The sequence below is a fragment of the Mauremys reevesii genome, linkage group 27 (assembly GCF_016161935.1).
Source record: "Mauremys reevesii isolate NIE-2019 linkage group 27, ASM1616193v1, whole genome shotgun sequence".
NCBI lineage: Eukaryota > Metazoa > Chordata > Testudines > Geoemydidae > Mauremys > Mauremys reevesii.
Genome location: NC_052649.1, coordinates 2,910,410 through 2,935,263, shown reverse-complemented (window position 1 = coordinate 2,935,263; position 24,854 = coordinate 2,910,410). Strand labels below are relative to the sequence as shown.

Here is a 24,854-nt window from a genome sequence, read left to right as displayed (position 1 = left end):
TAGGGAGCAGGGCAGGAGCGCTGGCTGTGGGGGGAGCTCCCAGCAGGAGGCGCTGTAGGGAGCGGGGCAGGAGCATTGGCTGTGGGGGGAGCTCCCAGCAGGAGGCGCTGTAGGGAGCAGGGCAGGAGCACTGGCTGTGGGGGGAGCTCCCAGCAGGAGGCGCTGTAGGGAGCGGGGCAGGAGCACTGGCTGTGGGGGGAGCTCCCAGCAGGAGGCGCTGTAGGGAGCGGGGCAGGAGCGCTGGCTGTGGGGGGAGCTCCCAGCAGGAGGCGCTGTAGGGAGCGGGGCAGGAGCGCTGGCTGTGGGGGGAGCTCCCAGCAGGAGGCGCTGTAGGGAGCGGGGCAGGAGCACTGGCTGTGGGGGGAGCTCCCAGCAGGAGGCGCTGTAGGGAGCGGGGCAGGAGCATTGGCTGTGGGGGGAGCTCCCAGCAAGAGGCGCTGTAGGGCGCAGGGCAGATAATGCTACGGAAAGTTTCCTGCGTAGAGGCGGCTCCCCCATCCAGCCCTTACCTTCGCTGTGCCGCTCCGCCCGGCGGTCCCTCCGGGTGTAGAGGGGCGAGCTGTCCGAGCTGTGGCAGGACTTGGGGGGCGAGCTGGTGGGGGTGCATCCCAAGGCCTCGTGGGAGGAAGCGTTGGTCAGGGGCTGGTAGCGGATCAGCGGGGACGAAGGCTGCTCGTCCTCCTCCAGCGTCCTCCTGACCACGGCGGCGTCGAAGGAGAACTCGGTGGCGCGGAGGAAGGGGGAGGAGCCGGAGAGGGGCGAGGAGACCTGCAGGGTGGCGTGCAGCGGGGATCTCATGCGGTGCCGCGGGCTGCCATGTTTATCGGCCACCTGTGGGTGGGACGCGGGGGGGATCAGCCACAGGGAAGCCCCTGGGAACCCCCGCCCCGGGAACTGCTGCATTGACGTGGGGGGCCACAGCGAAGCCCCCTATTTATCCGCAGTGCTGGTGCAGGGACAGGGCGAGCTGCTCGCAGGCTGCTCCCCCCCCCCCGGTAGCTCCAACCCGGACCCGCAGGGACCCTCGCTAGGGGCTGATCAGGGAGCCGCGCACCCATAGCAGTTGCCAGGTGTCCGGTCGAAAAAGGGAACCTGCAGCGAGCTGAGCGGAGGCTGAAAGTCCAGTTGGCTGCAGTAACCGGACTCCGCCACTGGGGGCGGGAAGAGAAGCAGCTGGAGCCACGTGGAGGGGCGGCTCTGCTCAGCTGGTGATGCTGGAGGGGGAGCAGTGGGGAGGATCCTGGCCTGCAGCCACCTGGGGGGGGGAAGAGGATCCTGGCCACCCCCCTTCTGCTCCACCGTGCCCCGATTGCCTGGCCGCTTGCTACGGGGACTGACCCCCGCTCTGCCCCGATTGGGCAGGATCCGCATCAGTTCTCCCCAGCCTGGCTCTGCACCCAGCAGGTGAGTCTCCGGAGAGGGCTGGGGGGGGGGGGGGGGGAAATGGAGAGCGAGTGATGGGGGGGGGACGGGGGTGGGGCCTCAGGAAAGAGGTGGGGCCGGGGCGGGACAAGGGTATTCGGTTTTCAGCCATTAGAAAGTTGGCCACCCTAGGTAGCACCCAGGTGCACAGGGCTTGCCACCATAGAACAGGCCACTGGGCAGCTAGTCTGGTATCTCCCCTCCTGCCCCACTGCGTCAGACCATTGCTGGTATCCCTCCTCCTGCCCCACTGCGTCAGACCATTGCTGGTATCCCCTCCTCCTGCCCCACTGCGTCAGACCATTGCTGGTATCCCTCCTCCTGCCCCACTGCGTCAGACCATTGCTGGTATCCCCTCCTCCTGCCCCACTGCGTCAGACCATTGCTGGTATCCCCTCCTCCTGCTCCACTGCGTCAGACCATTGCTGGTATCCCTCCTCCTGCCCCACTGCGTCAGACCATTGCTGGTATCCCCTCCTCCTGCCCCACTGCATCAGACCATTGCTGGTATCCCTCCTCCTGCCCCACTGCATCAGACCATTGCTGGTATCCCTCCTCCTGCCCCACTGCATCAGACCATTGCTGGTATCCCTCCTCCTACCCCACTGCATCAGACCATTAGCCCAGCTCCTCCAGTATCCCCTCTCGCCCCCCACAGGATCAGGCCACTGGTTGATCAAACCCAGTCCCCTGCCTGCAGCCGCAGCCAGGCGCAGAAACCCTGCAGCAGGCAGTTCTGGAACAACCTGTCCTTAAGGACTGTTCCCTCCTGACCCCCATCTGCTAGAGCACAGCTCCTGCCCTGAAGCAGGAAGGTTTATAGCCCCTCCCAGTCACTCTGCTGAGCCTTGTTCTCCGTATCAATGTCCCGTCCGGGGCCCTGCCAGGCTCACGGGCTGCCCGGCTGAAGCATTAGTCACCGGCCAGAGTCTGACCCACTGGGAGCAGGTGGGAGCAGGTCCCACTGCTTGATCTGTTACAGGACCCGGCGGGATAGAGGATTTGATGGACCCAGGGTCTGATCCAGCGTGGCAGATCCTGAGCTCCTGTGGCACGAGAGAGGAGAGGGAGCAGCCATTCTGGGTGGCAGGGCTTGTGGCTGGTCTCCTCTGACCCGGAGCTACAGTCACCCCACAACGCAGCCGCCCCCCCGCCCGGGCCCGTGCTCACCTTCCTCTCCAGGCTCTCGTCCCCTTCCGCCGAGCTGACGCTGTCTCTCAAGCGGGACCGGGACGGGCGGTGCCGCCTGCCCTTGGCCGACAGCTGGGCTCGGGCCTTCTGCAAACTGCTGTCCAGCCTCTGGGTCTCTGGAATCACATCATTAAAATCTGGGAGTGAAAGAGAGAAGGGGGGCGGAGGAGTGGGAGAGCGAGAGAGCGAGAGCAGGCGGACGGACGGGGCGATGGGGGATGCACAGAGGGGCAGGGAGCACAGGGAGTGGGGAGAGAGCGAATGGGACAGAGCAGGGGGAGAGGAGGGGAAAAGAGAAGGAATGAATGGAAGAGAAAGGAAAGGTGGGGCGGTGTCCCAGCCAGGGACAGAGGAGGGAGAGGGTGGAACAGGGGGAGAAAGAGAGAGAGTTCAGAGAAGAGACGCACAGCAACGTCCATTTCAGCCCCCCTGCCCCAGCTCCCCCCCCCAAATCCACAGGCTCCTCTCTCCCTCTCCCCCCTGCTGCAGCTGGGCCAAGCTGCCCTAGACCCGTGGGGCTGGGGTCCCCCCCGAGCTCAGGGGCATTGGGGCCCGGAGAATCCAGCTGCGGGGGTGGAGGGCCGCCGAGCTCTTCGGAGACAATTGCACCCCCACACAGGGCTGCCCTGCCAGGGTTTGCAGAGTGGCTGATCCCCCGGGGCGGGGAAACCGCTGCCCATCCGCCTCCCATCTCGCTGCTGCTGCCGCCCGGGCTGCTCTTTGCCTGGGGCCAGCTGAGCTCACGGCCGCCGGACGCCCCCAATGACTAATCTTTCGTTGCCACCAAATGCCTTCCTCCGTTGCCTCCATTAAAGCCCACAGCCCCCGCGCCTCCCAGGCCGCAGGGCTGCTCCGATTTCCTTGCAAAAGGGTGACACGGCAGCTTGGTGCCTCTGGGGACCATGTGGGGGCACCGGGCACTGCGGGCTGCACCCAGGCAGGCAGCGAAGAGCAGAGCTGGGGGAAGGCTGCGACGGGCCCCTCTCGTATTTGCATCCTACAAGGGCAACTGCTGGTGCCACGCCGGGCCGGGCTCTCATGGCCCCGCCCGCCCGCCGCTTGCACTGGTGCCCTCCCAGCGAGCCAGACCGTCTCCCGCGTGCGCGGCCCTGGCTCACCGGAGGAAGGCAGAGCTGGGCTGGTTCGAGCGAGGAATCTGCGAATCGTTTGGGGTAACCGACATGCTTGTGGGCTTTGCAGTCTGCTCACAGACGCTGCCGGCACAGAGAGATGGAAGTGACTCGCCCAAAATCACAAAACGGGGCGTGGGCAGAATGGGGGGGGTACAATCCCGGAGTCCTGCCTCCCAGTGGCCCCTGTTCTAACCACTAGACGGCAGTCCCCTGCCAGAGCTGCATATGGAACCCTGGAGTCCTGCCTCCCAGTGGCCCCCTGTTCTAACCACTAGACTGCACTCCCCTGCCAGAGCTGCATATGGAACCCAGGCGTCCCAAGCAAAAGCACCAGCATTTCAGCATTCAGATCAGCTTCAGATGCACCACGACTGGGCTGTGTCTCTTCAAAGCCCCTGCAGAGGGCACCCAGGCCTGACTCAGATGAGGTCCCCAAGCCTCCTTGTGTTAGAGCCCATCCAGGAAATGCCTCCCCACGGCAGCACGCGGGGGGCAGAATCCTGCTGAAATCAGGGCGAGAGCTGGTGGAGCAGGACTGCTGGGTTGTATTCCCAGCTCCGCCAATGACCCTCCACACAATTCCGGGCCAGATGCTTACATTTATCTGTGCCTCGGTTTCTCCAGCTGTGAAATGGGGCTAATACTGTCTCCCACAGGGGTTAGCTAATGCTTGTAAAGCGCTGGGTGTGTCTGGGGCCAGGCGCAGCACAAGCAGGTGTACACACACACCCACTATGCCTGGCTCTCCCTTGCCCGGCACCATGCCCAGACATTTAGACCAGTTTCCAGTGGGTGTGACTGCTGTCTCTCTGGTTTGGGAGGATCTATACGCCCATTGCACTGTGTAAACAGTCACACATGGACAGTGAATCAGGACCCAGAGACACACCTAGAAATCGACTCCCACAAAGAAGCACCCCCATGAACACCCCCAAATACCTTCTCACACTTAACCCTCCCGACCCATGCAGATAGTTGCACATCAGTGTGACCCCTTTGCACGCCTGAGAAGTGTGCAGCCAGAGGGGTGGCACTGCCAGTGCTGGGGGGCACTACAGATGGCACTGCCAGAATTAGGGGACATCTGGGTCAGCACTGCACTGGGGGGCACTCCGGAGCCCACAGGCCCTGGGGGACACTGCAGACAGTGCTGCACGGCTGGTGGCTTTGACCCACCCCCATCGCACGCGCAGGTCACCTATCCATTTGCACTGAGGTATGTTTGCACACTCACACCTACACACACTGGCACACTCATTCACCTGCATGCGAACAGGAGGTGGGGGGGGATTACCCCTGTCCAACTGGCATACCCCACTTCCTCTGAGAGCCACAGCAGTCAGGGGCCTCATCTGGGGGACCTGCCAGAGACTAGTCCCCCCTCCCAATCCTGTACCATGGAAGCTCACCCCATAAGCCCAGAGCCCTTGGGTGCTCGGCCTGTCACTCTGAGGCCGGAGGTGTCAGTGATTAGCCAGCTCCAGTTCCCCCGCCCTGGGAGAAGCGGAGTCAATGGCCGATTCCTAAATTGGGGGTGGGGAGGCAAATGGAGCAGAGATGCGGGGGAGGGTCACCACACCACACAGAACCAGGATCTCCTGAAACGCCACCCCAGTTCTGATACGGGCTCCTCTCTGTAACCATGGTCAAGTTGCCCCGTGCCTCAGTTTCCCCTATCCTAGTGCACCGGCTGGTTAATACTCCAAAAGGGCTGGGACCCTGGGGTGTTAATTACTACGGGTGTGTTTTGTCCTCAAAGGGTTAACACAAACACCCACCCACACCACCAAAAAACATACACTGCTCCACACACACCCTACGGCTACAAACACCCCTACACACCTGCACACAGGTGCATACACACATTCGCTCACAAAGTGCCCCCCCGTCTCTCATCCCAGCCCCCTCTGCCTTCCCTGCGGACAGAGCAGGGAGCTGCCTTCGGGAGGTCATGAATACTTAACCAGGCGTGTGTGTGTGTGTGTATGTGTATACACACACACACACACACACACACACGTACATGTACACACAGGCCCGCTCGAGCCTGCCAGGAGCGCAGAATCAGCTGCCGCTCAGCCGACTCCAGGAGGAGCGGGGGGGGGGGGGGGACACACAGAGACGCGGCTCATGAGAACGGGGAGCGAGCGGGAGGGGGACGGACAGGAGAAAAGACGACGCAGACGGGCACAGCGGAGCCTTGCCCAGAACAGGCCCAAACTGGGCGCCGGGTGTGTGGTATGGGCCGGCCGGGCTGGGGCAGGGACCAGCCAGGCCGATCTCCCTGGCACAGACAAGGCCGAAGAGACGCCTGGAACATTTGTGCCAGTGGTGGAGCCGTGTCGCGCCCGGGATACGAGGCAGCCAAGATGGGTGAGGTCACATCTGTTACTGGCCCTGCTGGCGGCCCAGCCCTTCGGCCCTGAGCAGTTGGTCCAGCGAGAGCGATTACCTCACCCGCCTGTGTCTGCCCACGGCAGAGCCCCAGAGAGGGGGAAGATGCCAGGAGGGGGGCGTACAAGAGAGGCAAACAGACTTGAGTCAAGGGTTTCCCCAGATGCTGAGGCCTCGGGACATTGATTTGGGCCGTGACTGGCAAAGTTCGCGAGGGAGACGGAGGCAGATTTCTTTGTAAGTTGCTTTGCTGTGAGCGCCAGGTGTGACGATGCGGTTCTGGCGGGACCCAACTGAGAGTGCCAATTCAGGACAAATCGCTTCAAACAGGGCAGTCACAGCCCTAGGCTGGGGTTTTTCCACCTCTAAAGCAAACAAAGCCAGACAAAGAGGACTCTGGTCTCACCCCACTGGCTAACCACAAGTCACACAAGCAATTTCCTTAGACACTCCAGTCTCCCAGTATCACCACCAGTCCCACTCGTCCTGGGGAGGAATGGTTATGAAAACCAACACCCCAATAAAAGAAAACGGTTCTCTCGATCCCAAAGAATCAAGCCCCAGACCCAGGTCAATATACACATCAGATCTTACCCACAAATCACGCTGTTGCCAATCCTTTAGAATCTAAAATCTAAAGGTTTATTCATAAAGGGAAAAAGGTAGAGATGAGAGCTAGAATTGGTTCAGTTGAATCAATTCCATACAGTAATGGCAAAGTTCTTAGTTCAGGCTTGTAGCAGTGATGGAGTAAACTACAGGTTCAAATCAAGTCTCTGGAACATCCCCCACTGGGATGGGTCAGTCAGTCCTTTGTTCAGAGCTTCAGTTTGTAGCAAAGTCCCTCCAGAGGTCAGAAGCAGGATTGAAGACCAGATGGAGAGGAGGCATCAGCCTTATATAGGTTTTTTTCCAGGTGTAAGAACCTCTTTGTCCTTCCTGTGGAAAACTACAGCAAAATGGAGACTGGAGTCACATGGGCACGTCCCTGCACTTTGCTGAGTCACAAGGCGCATCTGCCTTCTCTCCATGGGTCAGTTGTGTAGCTGATGGTCCTTAATGGGCCATCACACAGACTAGGCAGAGCTGACACCAGCTTGTTTGGGGTGTCTCCCAGAAGCACAACACAAATTTGAAATACAGACAATCCAGAGCCAATACTCATAACTTCAACTACAAAATGACACCTACAGACAGACACCATAATCATAAGCAGCAACCCAGAACCTGCTCTTAGACACCTTATATGACCCCTTTTACATAAGATTTGGTGCCACTACAGGACCTTGGTTGCAACCATGTTCTATATGGTCCCAGACTATATCAATAACGTCACACCAGCATCCCCTCTGAGGGCCTGGGAGCGAGGCAGAAATTAACGCCTCTTTGCACAGCAGACAGAAAGGGGCAGGGGGATCCCCATTCCCACAGCGGTGCCGGGCCCCGGCCTCCCCCTCGTCCCCTTTGCTGGAGCAGATCAGACCATCACAGCCAGCATCCCGCCTCCCGCAGCTGCCAACAGTGGCTGCTTCAAAGGACGCCTGCCCCTGAAGCTGACTGCAGTCAGGGCCCCATGGCCTGGCTCCTGGAGGCGCTAGAAGGGGCGAGTTGAAGATCAGGGGTCAGTGGCGTGACAGCCTTGTGGTTGGTGGTGACCCCTGGCCTTGCTGGAGAGAATCCCGGGGCCTGCCTGCATCCAGCAACCTCTGCACAGACCCCCCTTCACAGGGCGCACGCAGCCAAGCGCCACCTCTTTCCCGTCACGAGGGACGGCGGCCCAACAGCGTCTGGATGCACTTTCCACGCGTCACGTTAGCAGCAAAGAACATTTCCCCGAATCCAGGGAGGCTGCCGGCCGTGCCCAGCCCCCACCGCGCTGATGCTAGCGAGCTTTAAAGGCTGGAGATGGAAAATACCTAGCAGGCAGCGGGCTGAGTGCCAGGGCCGGCTGAGCCAGCCGCCGGCTCGGGGCGACCGTCGTGCGCGCCCCTCGCCGCCGTACGGACATGTCCCCTTGCACGCAGGGCTCCGCGTCGGTTCCCAGCCACCTGCTCCCGAGGCAGAAGGCTGGGGCGTGTTTCCCCGCCGTCCTGGATTCCCCGGGAAATGTGAAATGGATCACGAGTGTTGTGAAAACCAGACAATCTCATTGGGGGGTGGGAAATCAGCCATTCTGCCCATTTCAAACCCCCCAGGCCAGAAGGGCCTATTAGGATCCTCCAGTCTGACCTCCTGTATCGCACAGGCCAGAGAACTGCCCCCAAATACCTCCTCACCCAAGGGAGAGCGACTGAGTGACCAGCCCCATGGGCGGGGGGAGCGTGCCCCTTCTTTGGCAGGGGAAGCTGGATTCTGGATTATTAGACGGCACAAAGGACGTTTTCAAAAGATCCTACGGCCGGATTTTCAAGAGCTCAGCATGTGCATGCGGGGCAAGGAGCTCCACTCCCATTTGGGCACCTAAAGAAGGGGCTTTGGCTAAAAAAAACCCACGAGGGGCAGTATGACCTAGTGGGTAGGGCATGGCGCACCTGATTTAACTCCTGGCTCTGCCACTGAACTGCTGTGTGGCCTTGGGCAAGTCACTCCGACTCTGTGCCTGTCCCAGCATTTGGCTGTCGTATCTGGTTAGATTGCCAGCTCTCTGGGGGCGGAGAGGGCTCTTAGGAGGTGTTCGTACTGCCCTGAGCCCAGTGGGGCTGGGGCTTGGCTGACCCCTTGAAACTCTTCCCCTGTCCAATTTCAACTCCTTGCACCAAAGCCTGGGGGCGCTAGAGAGGCACAAAGAAATGGACCCGAGAATGCTTGTTAACCTGGGCAAAACAAGGTGTTTGCGCCTCACCTCGGTCTCAGAGATGGCGGAATGGGGTTTGCTGAAACCTCCCCCCCCCCCCCCCCGCACACACCTTCTACTAATTCAATTTGAGGCAGGGGGAAATTTTCAGCCCAACCGGTTCAAGTCTGGCAAAGTTCTGAGCCACTGAAAACAGGGACGTCTAATGGGGCGTTTCGGACAACCTGAATTATAGGCAGAGCCGGTAGCGATGCCGCCAGTAGCCACCCAACTCGCAGGGACAGTGCTCGCCACACATCACAATACACAACACCCCCTCCTATGCTGCAAAGCCGGTCCTACAGCAACCACCAACTCCTGTGCTCTATGGGTCTCCTCTGGCATGCACCATTTCCCCATCACGTCAGTGACTGCAGCCCCGTATTTACTTCCAGGAACGAAGGCAATCTTCTGCACGCCCCCGGCTCATCCTCTGCGGCATTCACTGGCCGAGCCCCCTCCCCAGAGCTAGACGCTTCCAGCGGAAGCCTCTGGGTAAAGAGGAAAAGCGGAACGAGAAACAGGCAACGCCTGACGCCTTTGTGTACCTAGTGTGTGTACCCGAGCATGTGGGCACGTGCGTGTGGCCGTTTGGGACAGGTGCAGGGGGGCGGGTCTGTGCCACCACATCTGGGCACCAATATCGGCACTAGTACATGTGCGTTGCACGGACCCACGTATCCTTGTGGGCTCTCGTGCCTACGCGTACGCACAGAATCTCCGTCGTCGGAGGGGTGTGAGAACGGGTTCGAGCCGGCGGTTCTCAAACGGGGGGCTGGGACCCCAAAGTGGGTCGCAAGCCCATTTGAATGGGGCCGCCAGGGTTGGCTTAGACTTGCTGGGGCTCGGGGCCAAAGCCGGAGGGATTGAGCCCTGGGCGGCGGCGCTCAGGTTACAGGCCCCCGGGCTGCGGCCGAGGCCCTTGGGCTTTGGCACCGTCCCCCCTCCTGGAGCCGTGTAGTAATTTTTGTTGTCAGAAGGGGCTCGCGGTGCCATGACGTTTGAGACCCCCTGGGTTAGACAACGGTCTGGCGGGGACTGGACTTAGATAACCATCTTCTTTAAGCAGTGGCCGCATCCCTGCCCACGCGGTACACGGTCACCCCCCCCCCCGGCGGTAACGAGGGTGTAACTCACCGCGCTGTCAGTCGTTGTCTTTGCTACGCACTGCTCATCCCAGCTCGTTCATTATAAACAGGGCACGCCAGGCGGGTGCCAGGCCGAACGGGAAAACCAGAGCTGGGCCTTGGGGGCACTCGCCCCTTTGGTTGCCAGCCACTTCCTCCGCCAGCTCCGTGGTTATTATTATTTTTTTTTTTTAGGGTGACATTTTTTCTCCGGCCGCAGACGGGAACCACTCCCAGCATCGGCAGATGGCACATGGTCTTTCAACTCCAGCCCCCTGGGAGTCGAGGCAGTGGCCTTTGCGGTATGGCACGGCTCAGGCTCCTGCGAACCATACGCACACGCGTGTGAGTGTAGACACGCACGTGCACGTGAACCTGCCCGGATGCTTCTGGCCGTCAGCCAATGAGAGAGGCAGACGCACACGCGGAGGGAGAGATTCAGACAAAGCCCTGCCCATACTGGCTTTGGTTGGCACCGGGTCAGCTACCACAGCACAAACCCATGGAAGACGGGGTCGCGCTAGCATGCCCAACTGGGACCAGCTGCCCCAGAGCCAGCCATGCTTTGCACAACTATCGTGTTTTGCACAACTGCCTACACCAGGAGGTCCACACGTGCAAACTGCCTGAGTGGAGGCAAGCCCCAAGAGACACAAACACGTGATGGGCCTGATCCTTCCTTCTGTGCGACCCGCCTGAGAGTCTCAGGCTGCCGAAGGATGCAGGGGCAGGCCCCGAAGGGCAGATCTGTGACCCCCACAGAAGGCGGATGGGAAATCGAGGCAAAGCAGGAGCCTGCACAAAGTTCTGCCGCCTGCTGGAGTGGGCGCGGCAGCACCTGGCCACCGAGGGACCAGAGGGATGAGAGAGAAAGGAAAGCGGAGGGGAGACAAGAGGGAGTAGTAGGAGTGTGTGCGTGGGGGGGGGGGGTTATCCCTAGGAGGCGGAACGAGCAAGGCCCCGTGCAGGGGGCTCGAGCAGGATGCAGGGTCCCTGCAGGATCCCAGAAGCCGAAGGGGGCACGGGGTGGAGGGAAGTGGGGAGAGGCGCCTCTGGGGAGGCGGAGCCCCACGTGTACATGCCAGGGAGCCTCGCACTAGGGCCACTTGCTCCCGACTCCCAGGAAGGCACCGTCTGACCTAGGCGTGTGCGGGAGAGGCAGCATCCATGCTGGGCCCTGATTCCCCCGCGTCGGGCGCCCGGGAGCCAGAGGGATGGGCGTCCGGACGGCAGGTGCTGATTCAGCAGGTACTGCCTTCCCCCCCAAGGGCAGCGGCAGGAGCCCCCACCAAGGATGTATCCAGCCTACGGCTGGAGGCCGGAGTCGAGGGGCCAGAAGCCTAGGCCAGCTGTCCCAGTCCGTCTCCCAGGGCCCCTCTGGGCCAGGGAGCCCCATAGATGAGGGGGGCGGGCGAACAGATCACGGCTTTCAGGGGCGGGAGGAGATTCATTCCCAGACCCTCCCCGGGCTCCTGCTCTTGCTCAGCTCCCCATCTTCCCTCCCCCCAGCCAGGTCCTAGCTCCCAAATCCCCCCACCCCCACCCCTATGTCCTGGTTCCCCAAAACTAGCTTCCCCCATCCCCAGCCCCTAGCTCCAATCTCCCACCTCCCTGTCCCCATCCACACCCGAGCTCACCGGCCCCCAGCTGCCAGGCCCTAACACCCCTGCCAACCTCCCTACCTCCCACCAGACCTCCCCTCCCCAAGCCCCACATTCCCCCCAGCCTGGGTCCGTGCCGTCCCTGCTCCGCTCTGCAGGCCGTCAGCGCTGGGGAAAGTCTCCCTTGGCTGGCGACGCCGGGGGTGAGCTTGCGGGGGCTGAGAGAGGGTGGGGGTGGGAAGAGGGTGGAGATCGTGCAGCGGACTTACCGAAAACCTCGTCGGCGTCTCGGCGTTTGGAGGACGACATGGCAGGGCAGGTCTGTGGAGAGAAGAGGGGAGGTAGAGTCAGACCGCTGGACATCCAAAGCCAAACGGCTGGCTGGGGAGGCGCGTGCGGCTGGGCCCCGGGGTCTCCAAGCACCCACCGGAGAGCACCCCCCATCCGTCTGGAGTGCGAGAGAGCTCTGGGGAGGGCCCGTGGGGGCCATCTGGGCCTGGCCCTGGCTGGAGTCTCCCCAGCGATGGTGTCTCAGCTGCCTGACCTTGTGTTACAGAGGGGAACGGGGCAGCCGGTCAGGGTCACGTCGTCCAGCCCGGCCCAAGCTCTTACACGGGGTGGAGCCGGACGTGCCCGGCGCACGGAGCTGCAGCCGTGGGACCCGTCGGATCCCCACGGGAGCACCCTGGAGATAGCCAGGCTCCGGAGCTGGACCAAGCCGCTGGATCCTGGGGGCAGTGTGTGAGGGAGGGTGGCAGAGGGACCAAGTGGTATAGCAAGATCCCCCGTATCATCACACCCCACTTCTCTCCCTCCCTTTCCCCCAGCCCTGCTGCCCCCTTCTCCCTCACCCCACAACCCCATCGTGCCACAAAGGGAACCAGGACGGATGATGCAATAGAAGACATGGACGGTGATTGATCGCCTGCTATTGTCCATCCATTTAAAGAGACAGGAGGCCTGATTCTCCTCTCCCTTCCCCACCATACAACTCCCTCAGGTTAGCGAGAGGAGACACCGGGTGCCCACCACTGCTGGTATTTTCCTGACGAGTGGGTTGAGGGACGTATTTAAGGGACGTGGCGGAAAGGTCAGTCACTCAGGGGTTTTAGAGCTGGATCAGGCTGATAAGAGGAAATACGTTTTCCATACAGCCCCCAATCGGCCTGTGGAACTCAGGGCCACAATGTTTCACTGAGGCCCAAGAGCTGAGCAGGACTCAAAAGAGGCTTGGCATTTCTGTGGAGAACAAGAGTATCCTGGGTTCTAATAGAAAGAATGTAAAAAGCTAAGATTCTGGGGAGGGGTAGAAACCCTCAGGCTTCAGGGCCTGCCAACTATTAGGGGGTCAGGAGGTAACTTTTCACAGGGGCAGATTATCCCATAACTGCTTTCAGCTCCCTCTGGAGCAGCTGGGGCCAGCCACTCTTGGAGCAATGATACCAGATGGGATGGTCTGATCTAGCGTTCCAGTTCCCCTCTCCCTGTGACAATGGCAATGTTCTCCCAAAATCCTTTGATCTTACCCAGCCCTTTCCCTCCAAAGATCTCAAAGCACTTTGAAAACAATGAATTCAGCCCCACCGCACCCAGGGGCGGGAAGGTCCGTGTGACCCCCAGTTTTGCAGATAGGGAAGCCGCTGGCCTGAAGTGACTGGCTCACAGCTGGGCAGAGAACCCAGGAGTCCTGACTCCCAGCCCTCTTTGCAGAGAACTGTCCTGCCTGGGCAGCGAAAGCTGCCCTAAATATAAACCACAGTGCTAATACCGCTGGGCCTGATCCTGCCAGCTTTACTCTGCCAACACTCCCCGTGACTGCAGAATCAGGCCCCGGGGCTCAGCGATTCGGTGTGAATTTCCGCTGGGGCAGAGCGAGGAGTGGGCCCCGATGGGGAGGCGTTGGGTGACTGTCTCCCACGCCGCCCTCCCATCAGCGCCGGGCAGAGGGCAGCGCGTGGCTCTCACGCGGGAGAGGCTGGCAGCATCTCTGCCTGGCGCAGTCCCCGGCGGCGCCATCTCACTTTTGGCCATGGATTTGTTTGCTTTCTCTCCGCCGGGTTTTGCCCACGCTTTCCAAACAGCCGCGGTTCCCTCTCCCGCCGTAAAAGCTGCCACTTGCCAAGCGTGAGGGGCGCAGGGCAGGGACTGGAGATGGGAGACCTTTTCTGCCTCCCCCACGTGCAGGCAGACTGGCGAGGGGGCGCACGGGGTACCGACGTGGGGAGCCACCAAGGCATTGGGGCCAGCATGCAGGGGGGAGCAAGGAGTGTCCCCAAAAGGGGTGTAGGAGCGGGTATATTCCCCCACCTCCCTGGGGGCTCCCCAGGTACCCCCACTGCTCCCCTTGGAGCGATGGGCTCCCCCTGCCCCAGGCAGACCTCCCATTGAACCAGACTGGGGAGGTTTACTTTTGCTCAGAGCGGCCGTGATTTTAGGGTTAGGGTTAGGTTAGTGCTGGCTCGACGGCCCTGAACCGGGAAAGCAGAGGGACAGCGTCACTGGGGAAAAGGCCATTTAGCCAGTGGGCGGGTTTATCTTCCCCAGCCTGGGAATAGGACACTATGGGACCGGCCCCCAGCTGATCCCAGTCAGGAATACACCAGCCCCGGGCTGGATTCGCCTCTCGCTCGCATGAGGGTGAATGAGGAGCAAGGCAGCACCTCACACCCTGCGGTCGCCAAGGCCTTTACAAAGCTCTTGGGTGCCTCTGCCAGGGGATCAGCAGCAACATCCCCGTTTTTCTGCGTGGGAAACCAAGGCACGGGCCAGCTCTCTTTAGACTGTAAGATCTTTAGGGCCGGGAGTGTTTAGTGGGCGCATGCACCAGGCCTCGCCTGACAAAGTGCGTCACGCGCCCATGTCGGCTAGAGGATAGCAGCCTGCTACTGCTGACCGCTACGGTGCTGCTCCCTTAGCTCAAGGGGCAGGGGGGTTGGGCGGACAGTCAAGGGTTCAAATCCGGGCCGGGGCGAGGGTTACTGTCACTGCTGTCTCCGCTCCCGCGGTAGAGCCTTTAGCTGGGTTAGCCCCTGTGTCCCTTTCCCTGCGGTTCGTGCTGGGGCGTTCCCTGGCGGCCCCAAAGCAGCCTCATGGGTGATGGAACAAAACAGTAGGAGAGAGAGCTGCTTTCATGCCTGCAAATATCTCCCAAAGGCCACCCACCCCCGCAGCAGCTTGGTAACCCGCCTCCCTCTCCTCCTCCAGCACTCGGCTCCTGCTGGCCCCTGGCCCACACCACGATTCTGTTCCTGCCTCTGAACTGCAGCGTGATCTCAGGCAAGCTGCTTTGCCTCTCTGTGCCTCAGTTTCCCCTCCCCACCCTTTGGCTAATGAAGTGTAACAACACGGGCCCGGACTGTCTCTCACTGCGCCCAGCATAATGAGGTTTCAGTCTCCGCTGGACCCTCTGGAGAGGAATGCCAATAATAACGCCAAGCATCAGCTAGAGCCAGGGACTGTTAAGTGGCCAAATTTTGCCTGGGAGCAGCTCTGTTGATTTCAGCGGCGTTGCATGGAGTTCAGGGCCGCCCAGAGGATTCAGGGGGCCTGGGGCAAAGCAATTTCGGGGGCCCCTTCCATAAGAAAAAGTTGCAATACTATAGAATACTATATTCTCGTGGGGGCCCCTGCAGGGCCCGGGGCAAATTGCCCCACTTGTCGTCCCCCCCCAAGGTGGCACTGATGGAGTTACACCAGGCCGGAAGTTAGTCCTGGTACTGCTACAAGTTCCCAAGGCAGCTGCCCCGTGTCTGGAAGGACATGACAAAGGAGACGCCTCTGTGCTGTTAATCCTAGAGCGGAGGACAAGGGGATAATCAGCATCGAGGGAGACAATGGTCTTTATGGGAGAGACACCTGCCTGCTAGGAAACTGACAGGCACCCACCAAATCCTCCCCTACAGGCCTCCAGCTGCTCCCCCTGCCGTCGGCTTTAAATCCCTGCCAGGCTGTATTTGAACCCCTGGTGACCCAGAGGTGAAAGGTCGCTTAGGGCATGTCTGCACTGCAATTAAATACCCACAGCTGGGCCTGGCCATGTCAGCTGACTCGGGCTGTGGGACATTCCGGTTCGGGCTGGAGCCCAGGCCCTGGGACCATGCGACGGGGGAAGAGTCCCAGAGCGCAAGCTGACCCGGGCCAGGCACGGGGGTCGAATCAGGGACTGATCCTCTGAGCCAGCCAGTCCCACTGCCCCGCTGGCGGGAAATGCATGGACCAGACCATCCTTGGGTTGGGACTTCAACTGCCATGGAGCGAACGTTCGCAGACGAGTTACCCGTCTTGCGGAAGCGAGGTCCCTAGCACAGGCTCAGGCTGTCACAGGGCGGGAAGCAACCGGCCGCAGGGAGGTTTGTCTGCCCCAGGAGGATGCTACTCTTAAGGGCCCCTCTGGATCAGCAAACCTGCAGTCCCAAATGGGCGCAGCAGGGATGTTACACTGAACCTTCAACGTGTCTCTAGTGGTGAGAGCCGGGGACTGGGAGCCCGGACTCCGGGGCGATCCCAGCTCATGCGGGCTGCTGGTTAGGGCAGGGGGCTGGGAGTCGGGACTCCTGAATTTCATTCCTGGCTCTGCCCCCAGTTCACTGTGTGACGCTGCACAAGTCACTGGGCCTCTCTCATTTCCCCATCTGTTTGATGCAGCGGCTTTCAGCCTTTTTTCATTTGCAGACCCCTAACAAAGCCTGAGCGGAGGTACGGATCCCGTTGTAAATCTGTGTGGACCACAGGTTGCAAACCACTATTCTATAGGAACAACAACCTTTTGCAGACCCATTAGAAATAATCTGCAGATCCCCAGGGGTCCGCAGACCACAGGTTGAAAACCACGGGTTTAATGGATATAATTAGTCTTGGAAGGATTCGATTTTTATCGGTAAATGTCAATTTCACCACAGACACGCCCAATATTTCCGTTGCTAATAATCAGCGTGTACAGCTAGGGAAAGTAGGGGAAACGCGGCTTGAGAACGGATTCGCGTTTCATTTACCGATATTTACTTCGGACATGTCGACGTGGGATGCCGACCGTGTGTGGAGGGATGGTTAGAGAGCTTTAACTTTTTGAATCTCAACATTAAATCATCATCGTCTGAACCCCCCCCCCCAATTTCCCATAACTGAATATTTAAATTAATAAAAATTAAAAATGCATTAAAAAAATCGATATCCATCAAATGATTTAAAAAAAAAAAAGATTGAATTGTGCAAAGCCCAGGTATAAGATCTCCCCTCCCAGGGGCAGGGGTTAGGAGATGTAATGCTGTCATATTTATAAAGGATGTCAAATTCCTCTAAGCCGGCACAAGTGGCCAATTCTTTTATCTGATGAAAGGGCCTCTGGGTAATATCTGGGACCTTCAGGAGCAAGACTGATCAGGCTCACAGATCTGGCTGCACCACAAGGAACCCAAACAAGATGGGGGTAGAATTAAACACCCCCAAACTCCCTAGACATGCGAGGCTCAATTCATTGTTGCCCATTGCCCCAGCGAGGGTGGTACCACGGGGCTCTGAGGGAGAAGGGAGGGCCCCAGACCCCATGAGTGTAGGGGTGAGCCAGGGGGTGAGCGTGGGATTCCGGGGCCGTTCCAGGTGGGTGGAAGCGTGGCCAGGGTTGACCTGTGCTCCCGTGATTCGACAGTCCTGAAAAGCCCCTAGGAGCCCTGTGGAGCAGGGACAGAAGTTAGGCCCAGGGCTGTGCAGGCCTGAGTGTAGGGCAGGGCCAAATTCCTTCCCCTCTGTCCCTGCCCCGCTGCAGGCTCCTTGGTGTTATCAGAAGGGAAGCGTCTAATGCCCCGTGGGGTCTGCGTTGCTCCCATCACCGTTACCAGGAGGCCCGCCAATGGGAGAAGCGACCTTTTGATGCCTATGGATTTTCAGTCCCCAGGAAGAGCAGCCGGGAGGCAGAAAGAGACAGAAAATTACAGCCCAGTGGCTCGTACGTCTGCTTTGGCAGCGATTCATATCGATCTCGGGCAGCTCCCTTAGTGTCAAAGTGGTTCGCAAATGGAGCCGCTTCATCCGCCACTGAAATGCAGCCACCTCTGGGGTGGGGGCGCGGCCGCTGTTTTAAACAGCAGCACGGCTAGGCCTGCCCAGCCGTTTAAGATGGGAAGTGAAGAATACCAGATCCAGCGGAAAGCTGCAGTGCACATGTAAGGGAGCGGGATGCTGCTTGCCCAAGGATTTCACCAGGACCCTGGGGCTAGCCTCCTTGAGTGCCATGGAAATTCCAGGGGATCTCTAATGCCACAGAGAGCCTCAGGACCCCGGTTTTGTGTCACTACCTCCAGCAGCAGTGACCAGAGCCCCCAGCGGGGGCACTGGGGTCAGTACAGACTTGGGGGTGGGGGAGAGCGCCCCCTGCTGAATCGCCACTACCTGCAGCACCTGGGGTCTCTCTCATCCGGCTAACTGCTTCCCAGAACCCATCTCTGAGAGGCCATTGTCCCTCCCTTCCAGAGACGCTTCCATGATGGTTCTGCAAACTAATCACCCAACACACACACACATCTAGGAGTGCTTCCTTCCAGCCATACGAACACGAGGGTGTTAGAGACACACACATCCCTCCCCCACCCCCCGGTGGGGTCTGAGACAGAGGCCAGAACATTAGCCAGGGCCCCCTCCAGGGGCAATGGGGTAATTTCAGTTCAAGCGGAGAGGGGGAAGGGTGCACATGTGGGGTGGGGGAGGAGAGGTCTGGCCATTTTAACCCTGGATCCAACGCCTCAGAAGGGCAGAAACATCGAAACCAACGCGGGCCTAGTGCTCCGGCCTAATGAGGAAAGAAAAGGCCCGTGGAAAGGAGGGAAAGGAAGTGTGTGTGTGTTGGGGGGAGAGGGAAGACGGAGAGAGATGGAGGTGGGATTCTGGAGGAAGAAAGAGGGGCGAGGAGAAAAGAGGGAAGAAATCGGGGTCTACGGAGGAGAGCAGGGTGGCAGGAAAGAACGACCGTAAAGGAGGAGATGGTGAGCGAGCGAGAAGGGACGCGCGGAGCAGCCAGGGAATGGAGGCCGGAATCGAGGCGGGCTGGATGTAGCGAGTCCCAAGGATGAAACCGACCAAGGTGAGAGGGTGGGACCCTGCCCCAGGCGGGCGCAGCAGGGACCAAGCCAAAGGCCCAACTCTCCCAACCCAACCCAGGAGGCAGCCGATCCCACTGAAGCCAGCCAGGCCTGTGGGGCTGCAGACCCCCTGGCACAGCCCCATCCAGGGAAGGCCACTGCTTCAGCCAGCTCACTATGGGGCAGGCTCCCCCCACCATGGAGAAACGCAGCCCCACCGGACTCCAGAGCGGAGAGGCTCAAAGCTGAACCGCAGCCTGGATTTTAAACCCACGTTACCTTTCCAGAAGCCCGGGCCAGGAAGGGTTACAGTGAAATCCCAGGCGACTGCTGAGCGCTGGCTCAGAAGAGAGGAGCCGAGGTGGTTTTTTTTTTTATTATGGTTATTAATTTATTGATTGAAAACAGGAGGGAAGGGGAGGGCGGCTTATTAATGTTTAAAGTGTTGCTAGCCTCATGCTGGGAGGGGGATTTTAATAACCCGGGTGGGGTTCAAACCCGGGGGGTGGGTTGGACTCTACCAAGCACAGCTAACTGCATGTGCATTTCTCGCTCTAACCAACCCCCCCTCCGTCTTTCAGATACGTTTATAAACACCCCACGTTGAAGCCACTTTCCACCATCATCACCCCCCCTCCCCTCCCCCCATCGCTCCGTTTCCACCCCGAGCGGACCGACAGGAAAACACCAAATATGCCGCTCTCCTCCCCTGGTTGCATCAAAACAGACGTGGGGGGGGGTAGCGGGGGGGACTGTTTAGATCGGGACTGCAGCCTTACAAGCCGCTGCGATCCACGCAGCCTCGACGCAGGCAGGGCTGGAAATAAATAAACAAACAAGGAGCCCCCCCTCCTCCTCCCCCACAAAAACCCACCCAGCCGGCAGCCAAACGAGCAGCAGAGCCGAAGGAAGCGCAGCCCTGAAACTGACACGAGATGCTGATGGCCAGGCTGAAATTGACCCACACTCACCGAGGGGTCCCTGGCATCCTTAGCAGCGTCCGATTGCGTCCATGCTGGGATCCAGAGGCGGCTCTTGTGGCTCCCCCCTCTCCTCCCCCCTTCCCCTTTCTCCCCCCCCCTTATTTGGCTCCAACAAGCTTTCAAAAATTCAAGGAGGGAGCGGAGAGGATGAAGGAGGCAGCGGGAGCATCCTGAGAGGTCTGCAAGCGGGGAGGTGCTGCAGAGAGAAATTTCATACTGACCTCTGGATTCTCCAGGCTGGGATGGTCCCAGGGACTGGAGGGAGGGGAAGGGGGGAGGGAAAGGCAAGGGGGGGGGATTCACAGGAACCCGGAAGCAGCTCGGGCAGCCTGGCTTGCAGTCAGGGAAGGAGGGTGCAGCCTTGGCCGTGTCTCCCAGCTGCTGGCTTGGCTTGGCTGGGCTGGGCGGGCTGCTGATGTGGTGATGCAGTGCTGAAGTGGCACCATGTAGCCATTCCCTGGGGCTGGGAGATCCAGGAAGATGGGGGGGTGGGGAGCAGAGGCGAAGAGAGAGGCAGAGAATGAGCAATCACAGGCTCACAGAGGTTTAAAGAGCAGAGCTTCCCAGAGAGCCTTGCAGCCTACAGCCCCCAGCTCGACCCCTTTATGTCAGCACGGAAACAAAGCCTGATTCTCAGAGGTGCTGCCACCAGGGGCAAGGGGAGACATGATGCTCAGCACCTGTGAAGAAATCAGGCTGATTCAGTGTGGACTTGAGTGACTGGCTTTCTGCACCTGAGTTTGAGCATTCTGGCCTCGAGACAATTGCAGCACCCAGCTCTGAAATGCAGCCACCTCTGGGCTGGAGCACAGAAGCCAGTGTTCTGCAGCACTGGACGGCGGCGACTCTTTTGTTTGCTTGTTCTTAAATCCACTGGGGGGGGGGGGGACGACATCCTTGAGCCCACAAAAAGGAAACTCTGTGGGATCTTTACTGCCCAGGCGGAGCAGAGAAGGGCAGAGAAGGGCCTTAGGGTCTCATCTGGAACAGAGCCCAAATAATCTGCCCACTACTCCAGTATACTCGTGTGGTTCCACCTGAGGCCTTATTCTCCAGGGCTGCCAACCCAGTGTGTTCCCTGGATCACAAACCATTCGCATGGTTTTGAAAGGCAGGTCGGGGGGGGGTCCCTAGATGGAGCAACACGGGTTAGGGGAGCAGATGGGTGGTGTCATTCTGGGCATGGGCACTGGCAGCAGAAAAGGGCACTGGTTGGCGTGGCAAAAGGGTGCGGCGGGTGAGGTGATGATCTGGGACCTGTGAGACCTGGGTGCTAATCCTGACTCTGCTTTGTCAATTGGCTGCTCCGTGCCTCAGTTTCCCCTCTGGCTGCCTCGTTTGGAAGCTCCTCGGGGCAGGGAGCGTCTCTCTCGCTAAGCGTTTGCCAAGCACTTAGCACTGGGCACAGGATAGAAATAACCTCCGAGACCTGGACCTTGGCAGGACTCCCCCAAATCTCCATTGACGTAACCGGCCCTCGGAGGGGAATGACCCCCCCCCGCCCCCTCTGCGTCGGGAGGAAGGGGAGAGGCGGATGACGCTCTCCTGGGAGCTGGAATGGCGGGTGGTGCTGAATGGACAGCTCCCAGGAGCCTGGCTTGGGAGGGGGAAGGAGGCTCCTGCCTGGGAGAGCTTGGGATGGGGGCGAGCACCTGGGGGGAGAAAACCGGCTCCGTCCCAGGACAGACGGACTCAGCTGGAAGGCGTCGGGTCTGGGGCGATTTTATTAACCACAGGAGGCTACTGGGGCCACGAACAAAGCCAAGGCTGAGGCTGGGACAGCTCCGCTCCTTGTCCCCTTCCTCACTTGGACGCAGAAGAGTCTGTTTAGTGTTAGGGGCAAGAGAGGCCCAGAGCCGGCCCCATCCCGGGGGGAGAGAGACCCAGAGCCGGCCCCATCCCGGGGGGAAGAGAGGCCCAGAGCCGGCCCCATCCCGGGGGGAAGAGAGGCCCAGAGCCGGCCCCATCCCGGGGGGAGAGAGACCCAGAGCCGGCCCCATCCCGGGGGGAAGAGAGGCCCAGAGCCGGCCCCATCCCGGGTGGGAGAGAGACCCAGAGCCGGCCCCATCCCGGGGGTAAGAGAGGCCCAGAGCCGGCCCCATCCCGGGGGGGAGAGAGGCCCAGAGCCGGCCCCATCCCGGGGGGGAGAGAGACCCAGAGCCTGCCCCATCCCGGGAGGGGAGAGAGGCCCAGAGCCGGCCCCATCCCCGGGGGAAGAGAGGCCCAGAGCCGGCCCCATCCCGGGGGGGAAGAGAGGCCCAGAGCCTGCCCCATCCCGGGTGGGAGAGAGACCCAGAGCCGGTCCCCTCCCGGGGGGGAGACAGGCCCAGAGCCAGTCCCATCCCGGGTGGGAGAGAGGCCCAGAGCCGGCCCCATCCTGGGGGGAAGAGAGGCCCAGAGCTGGCCCCATCCCGGGGGGAGAGAGACCCAGAGCCGGCCCCATCCCCGGGGGAGAGAGACCCAGAGCCGGCCCCATCCCGGGGGGAGAGAGACCCAGAGCCGGTCCCATCCTGGGGGGAAGAGAGGCCCAGAGCTGACCCCATCCCGGGGGGAGAGAGACCCAGAGCCGGCCCCATCCCGGGGGGAGAGAGACCCAGAGCCGGTCTCATCCTGGGGGGAAGAGAGGCCCAGAGCTGGCCCCATCCCGGGGGGAGAGAGACCCAGAGCCGGCCCCATCCCGGGGGGAGAGAGACCCAGAGCCGGCCCCATCCCGGGGGGAGAGAGGCCCAGAGCCGGTCACATCCCGGGGGGAGAGAGGCCCAGAGCCGGCCCCATCCCGGGGGGAAGAGAGGCCCAGAGCCGGCCCCATCCCGGGGGGAGAGAGGCCCAGAGCCGGTCACATCCCGGGGGGAGAGAGGCCCAGAGCCGGCCCCATCCCGGGGGGAGAGAGACCCAGAGCCGGTCACATCCCGGGGGGAGAGAGGCCTAGAAAACAGGGATTTTCAATTCATGTTTCATTGAATCAAGAGGGGGTTTTAGGAGGGGCTGGGTGGTTGCATTCAGGAAGGTGGGTCCCTGCCTGGGGCACCAGGGGCCATCAGCACAGAGACACCAGTGGCTGGAAGGTGAAGCTGGAGCGACACAGGTGCGGCTGGAGCAATACAGGTGAGGCTGGGGTGAGACAGGTGAGGCTGGAGTGATGCAGGTGCGGCTGGGAGGAGACAGATGAGGCTGAGGTGAGACAGGTGAGGCTGGGGTGATACGGGGAGGCTGGGGCAAGACAGGTGAGGCTGGAGTGACACAGGTGAGGCTGGGGGCGAGACAGGTGAGGCTGGGGCAATACAGGTGTGGCTGGGGTGAGACAGGTGAGGCTGGGGGCGAGACAGGTGAGGCTGGGGCGATACAGGGGAGGCTGGGGCGAGACAGGTGAGGCTGGGGGTGAGAGGTGAGGCTGGGGTGACACAGGTGCAGCTGGAGCGATACAGGTGATGTTGGGGTGACACAGGTGCAGCTGGAGTGACACAGGTGAGGCTGGGGTGACACAGGTGCGGCTGGAGTGACACAGGTGAGGCTGGGGTGACACAGGTGCGGCTGGAGTGACACAGGTGAGGCTGGAGGTGATACAGGTGCAGCTGGGGTGATACAGGTGCGGCTGGGGACACTGGCTGAGCCGCGGGGAAGCGTTGGGGGGGTCAGTGCTGATGAGGGTGCGGCAGATGGTGGCAAGAATCGGACGCCCCAAGGGATGGGGAGTCGGGGAGGGGTCCTGGGACTTGGGCAGAGATGGGCCCCTCCTGGAGCGAGCGACGACGAGGCCGCCCCATCCCAGCGGGGGCAGAACGGAGTCGAGCGAAGGCCCCGGGGCCCGAGCTGAGCTCTTGACAGCTTCCCCCAGGGCCTGCAAGTGGCCCCTTTGCACTTTGCTGCTGGGCTAGAAAATGAGACCCTGCGCCACCCAGCACCCCCGTCTCTGCCCCTCCCTGGGGCACCAGATTCCCGGGCTGCCATCCCCATAGCAGCAGCAGCAGCAGCGCCTGGATTAGCAACTGTTGGTGCACGTCCCGGGCGCCGTGTGTGTTTTAATCCAAATACACATTCACACACAATCTCTCTCTCGCACACACACACACACACACACAGAGCTTCCTGGCTCCAGCAGGCACAGCAAGGAGGCTGCCAGCCTGGGGGAGGACTGGAGACAGCCCGGGCACGGTCTGGTGCCGTCGCAAACCCGACTGCGGAAAGTAGGGCAGTGGGAGGCAGCGGTCCCTGTGCCAGCCACTCTCACTCCCAGTGCCCACGTCAGACAGCCGGGCATAGCAGTCAGGAGCGCTCGCTTCCAGCTCATCTTACTGGGGGGGTTACGATGTGGCAGAGATGGTTAGAAACAAAGCTCAGGTTGGCACCCATGTCGCTTCTGACACGGAGATCGCCACAGCAGCCAGGACATCCCACTACCCCCACCATCACCCCAGGCACGTTCAATTGAAAGGGACAGGACCTGCCCAGATACTATGGTGAGGGGCACTTTGAAAAGACATTATAACTATAGCCAGGTGGAAAACTAGTTTCTGCATGAGAATTGTTGACATATTTTCCCATTCCAGACGGGGATGAAAAATCAAAATCTCGGAAGTTTTTCAAGAACAGAAAATAAAATAAAAAAATGGGATCAGGTCAACTGAAGGATATTTTTTTTCCCCTTAAATCAATGTATGTTTCTAAATGAAAAATGGGTTTGAACTGAAAAACAAACTCTTTTTCCCCCCAAAACTTTTTAAAATGTCTTTTTTTCGAAATGAGTCCAAACCGAGCCTTTCCCGCGAACAGTTTCAGTTCTGACGAACGGACATTTTCTGATGAAAAAAATATTTTGTTGAAAAAGTCCTGACCAGCTTTAATGATAATTGAATCTTCATTTTATTCTGCACGTGCCTTCCTCAACAGCAGCTTGGCTCCTAGGACAGGGCGCAGGCTCCCGAGATAAGGAACAAAAAATGCGACAGGAAATAAATAGGTGATGCAATAAAAATGCAATGGAAAAATAACTCATCAAGAGCTCAGATAATCTTAGAAGCCAGCGGAGGAGACCCAGCAGACCAGCTCTTCCTTCTCCCGCTACTTATTATTATGATCTGTTTCACTACAGAGCCTAGGAAC

The 24,854-nt window shown here is 60.2% G+C and overlaps 1 protein-coding gene across 1 annotated transcript in view; it reads right to left on the bottom strand.

Annotated features, from left to right (window-relative positions):
- The window catches only part of PPP1R9B (protein phosphatase 1 regulatory subunit 9B), an 84,328-nt gene that overhangs the window by 4,471 nt on the left and 55,003 nt on the right, over positions 1 to 24,854 (bottom strand). Inside the window, exons 13-16 of the mRNA XM_039516266.1 lie at positions 12,314 to 12,547; positions 11,971 to 12,022; positions 2,593 to 2,750; positions 510 to 831 (exon numbers count right to left, since the gene is read on the bottom strand). Coding sequence (XP_039372200.1) covers positions 510 to 831; positions 2,593 to 2,750; positions 11,971 to 12,022; positions 12,314 to 12,547 — 766 coding nt within the window. The remainder of the gene's footprint in view (positions 1 to 509; positions 832 to 2,592; positions 2,751 to 11,970; positions 12,023 to 12,313; positions 12,548 to 24,854) is intronic.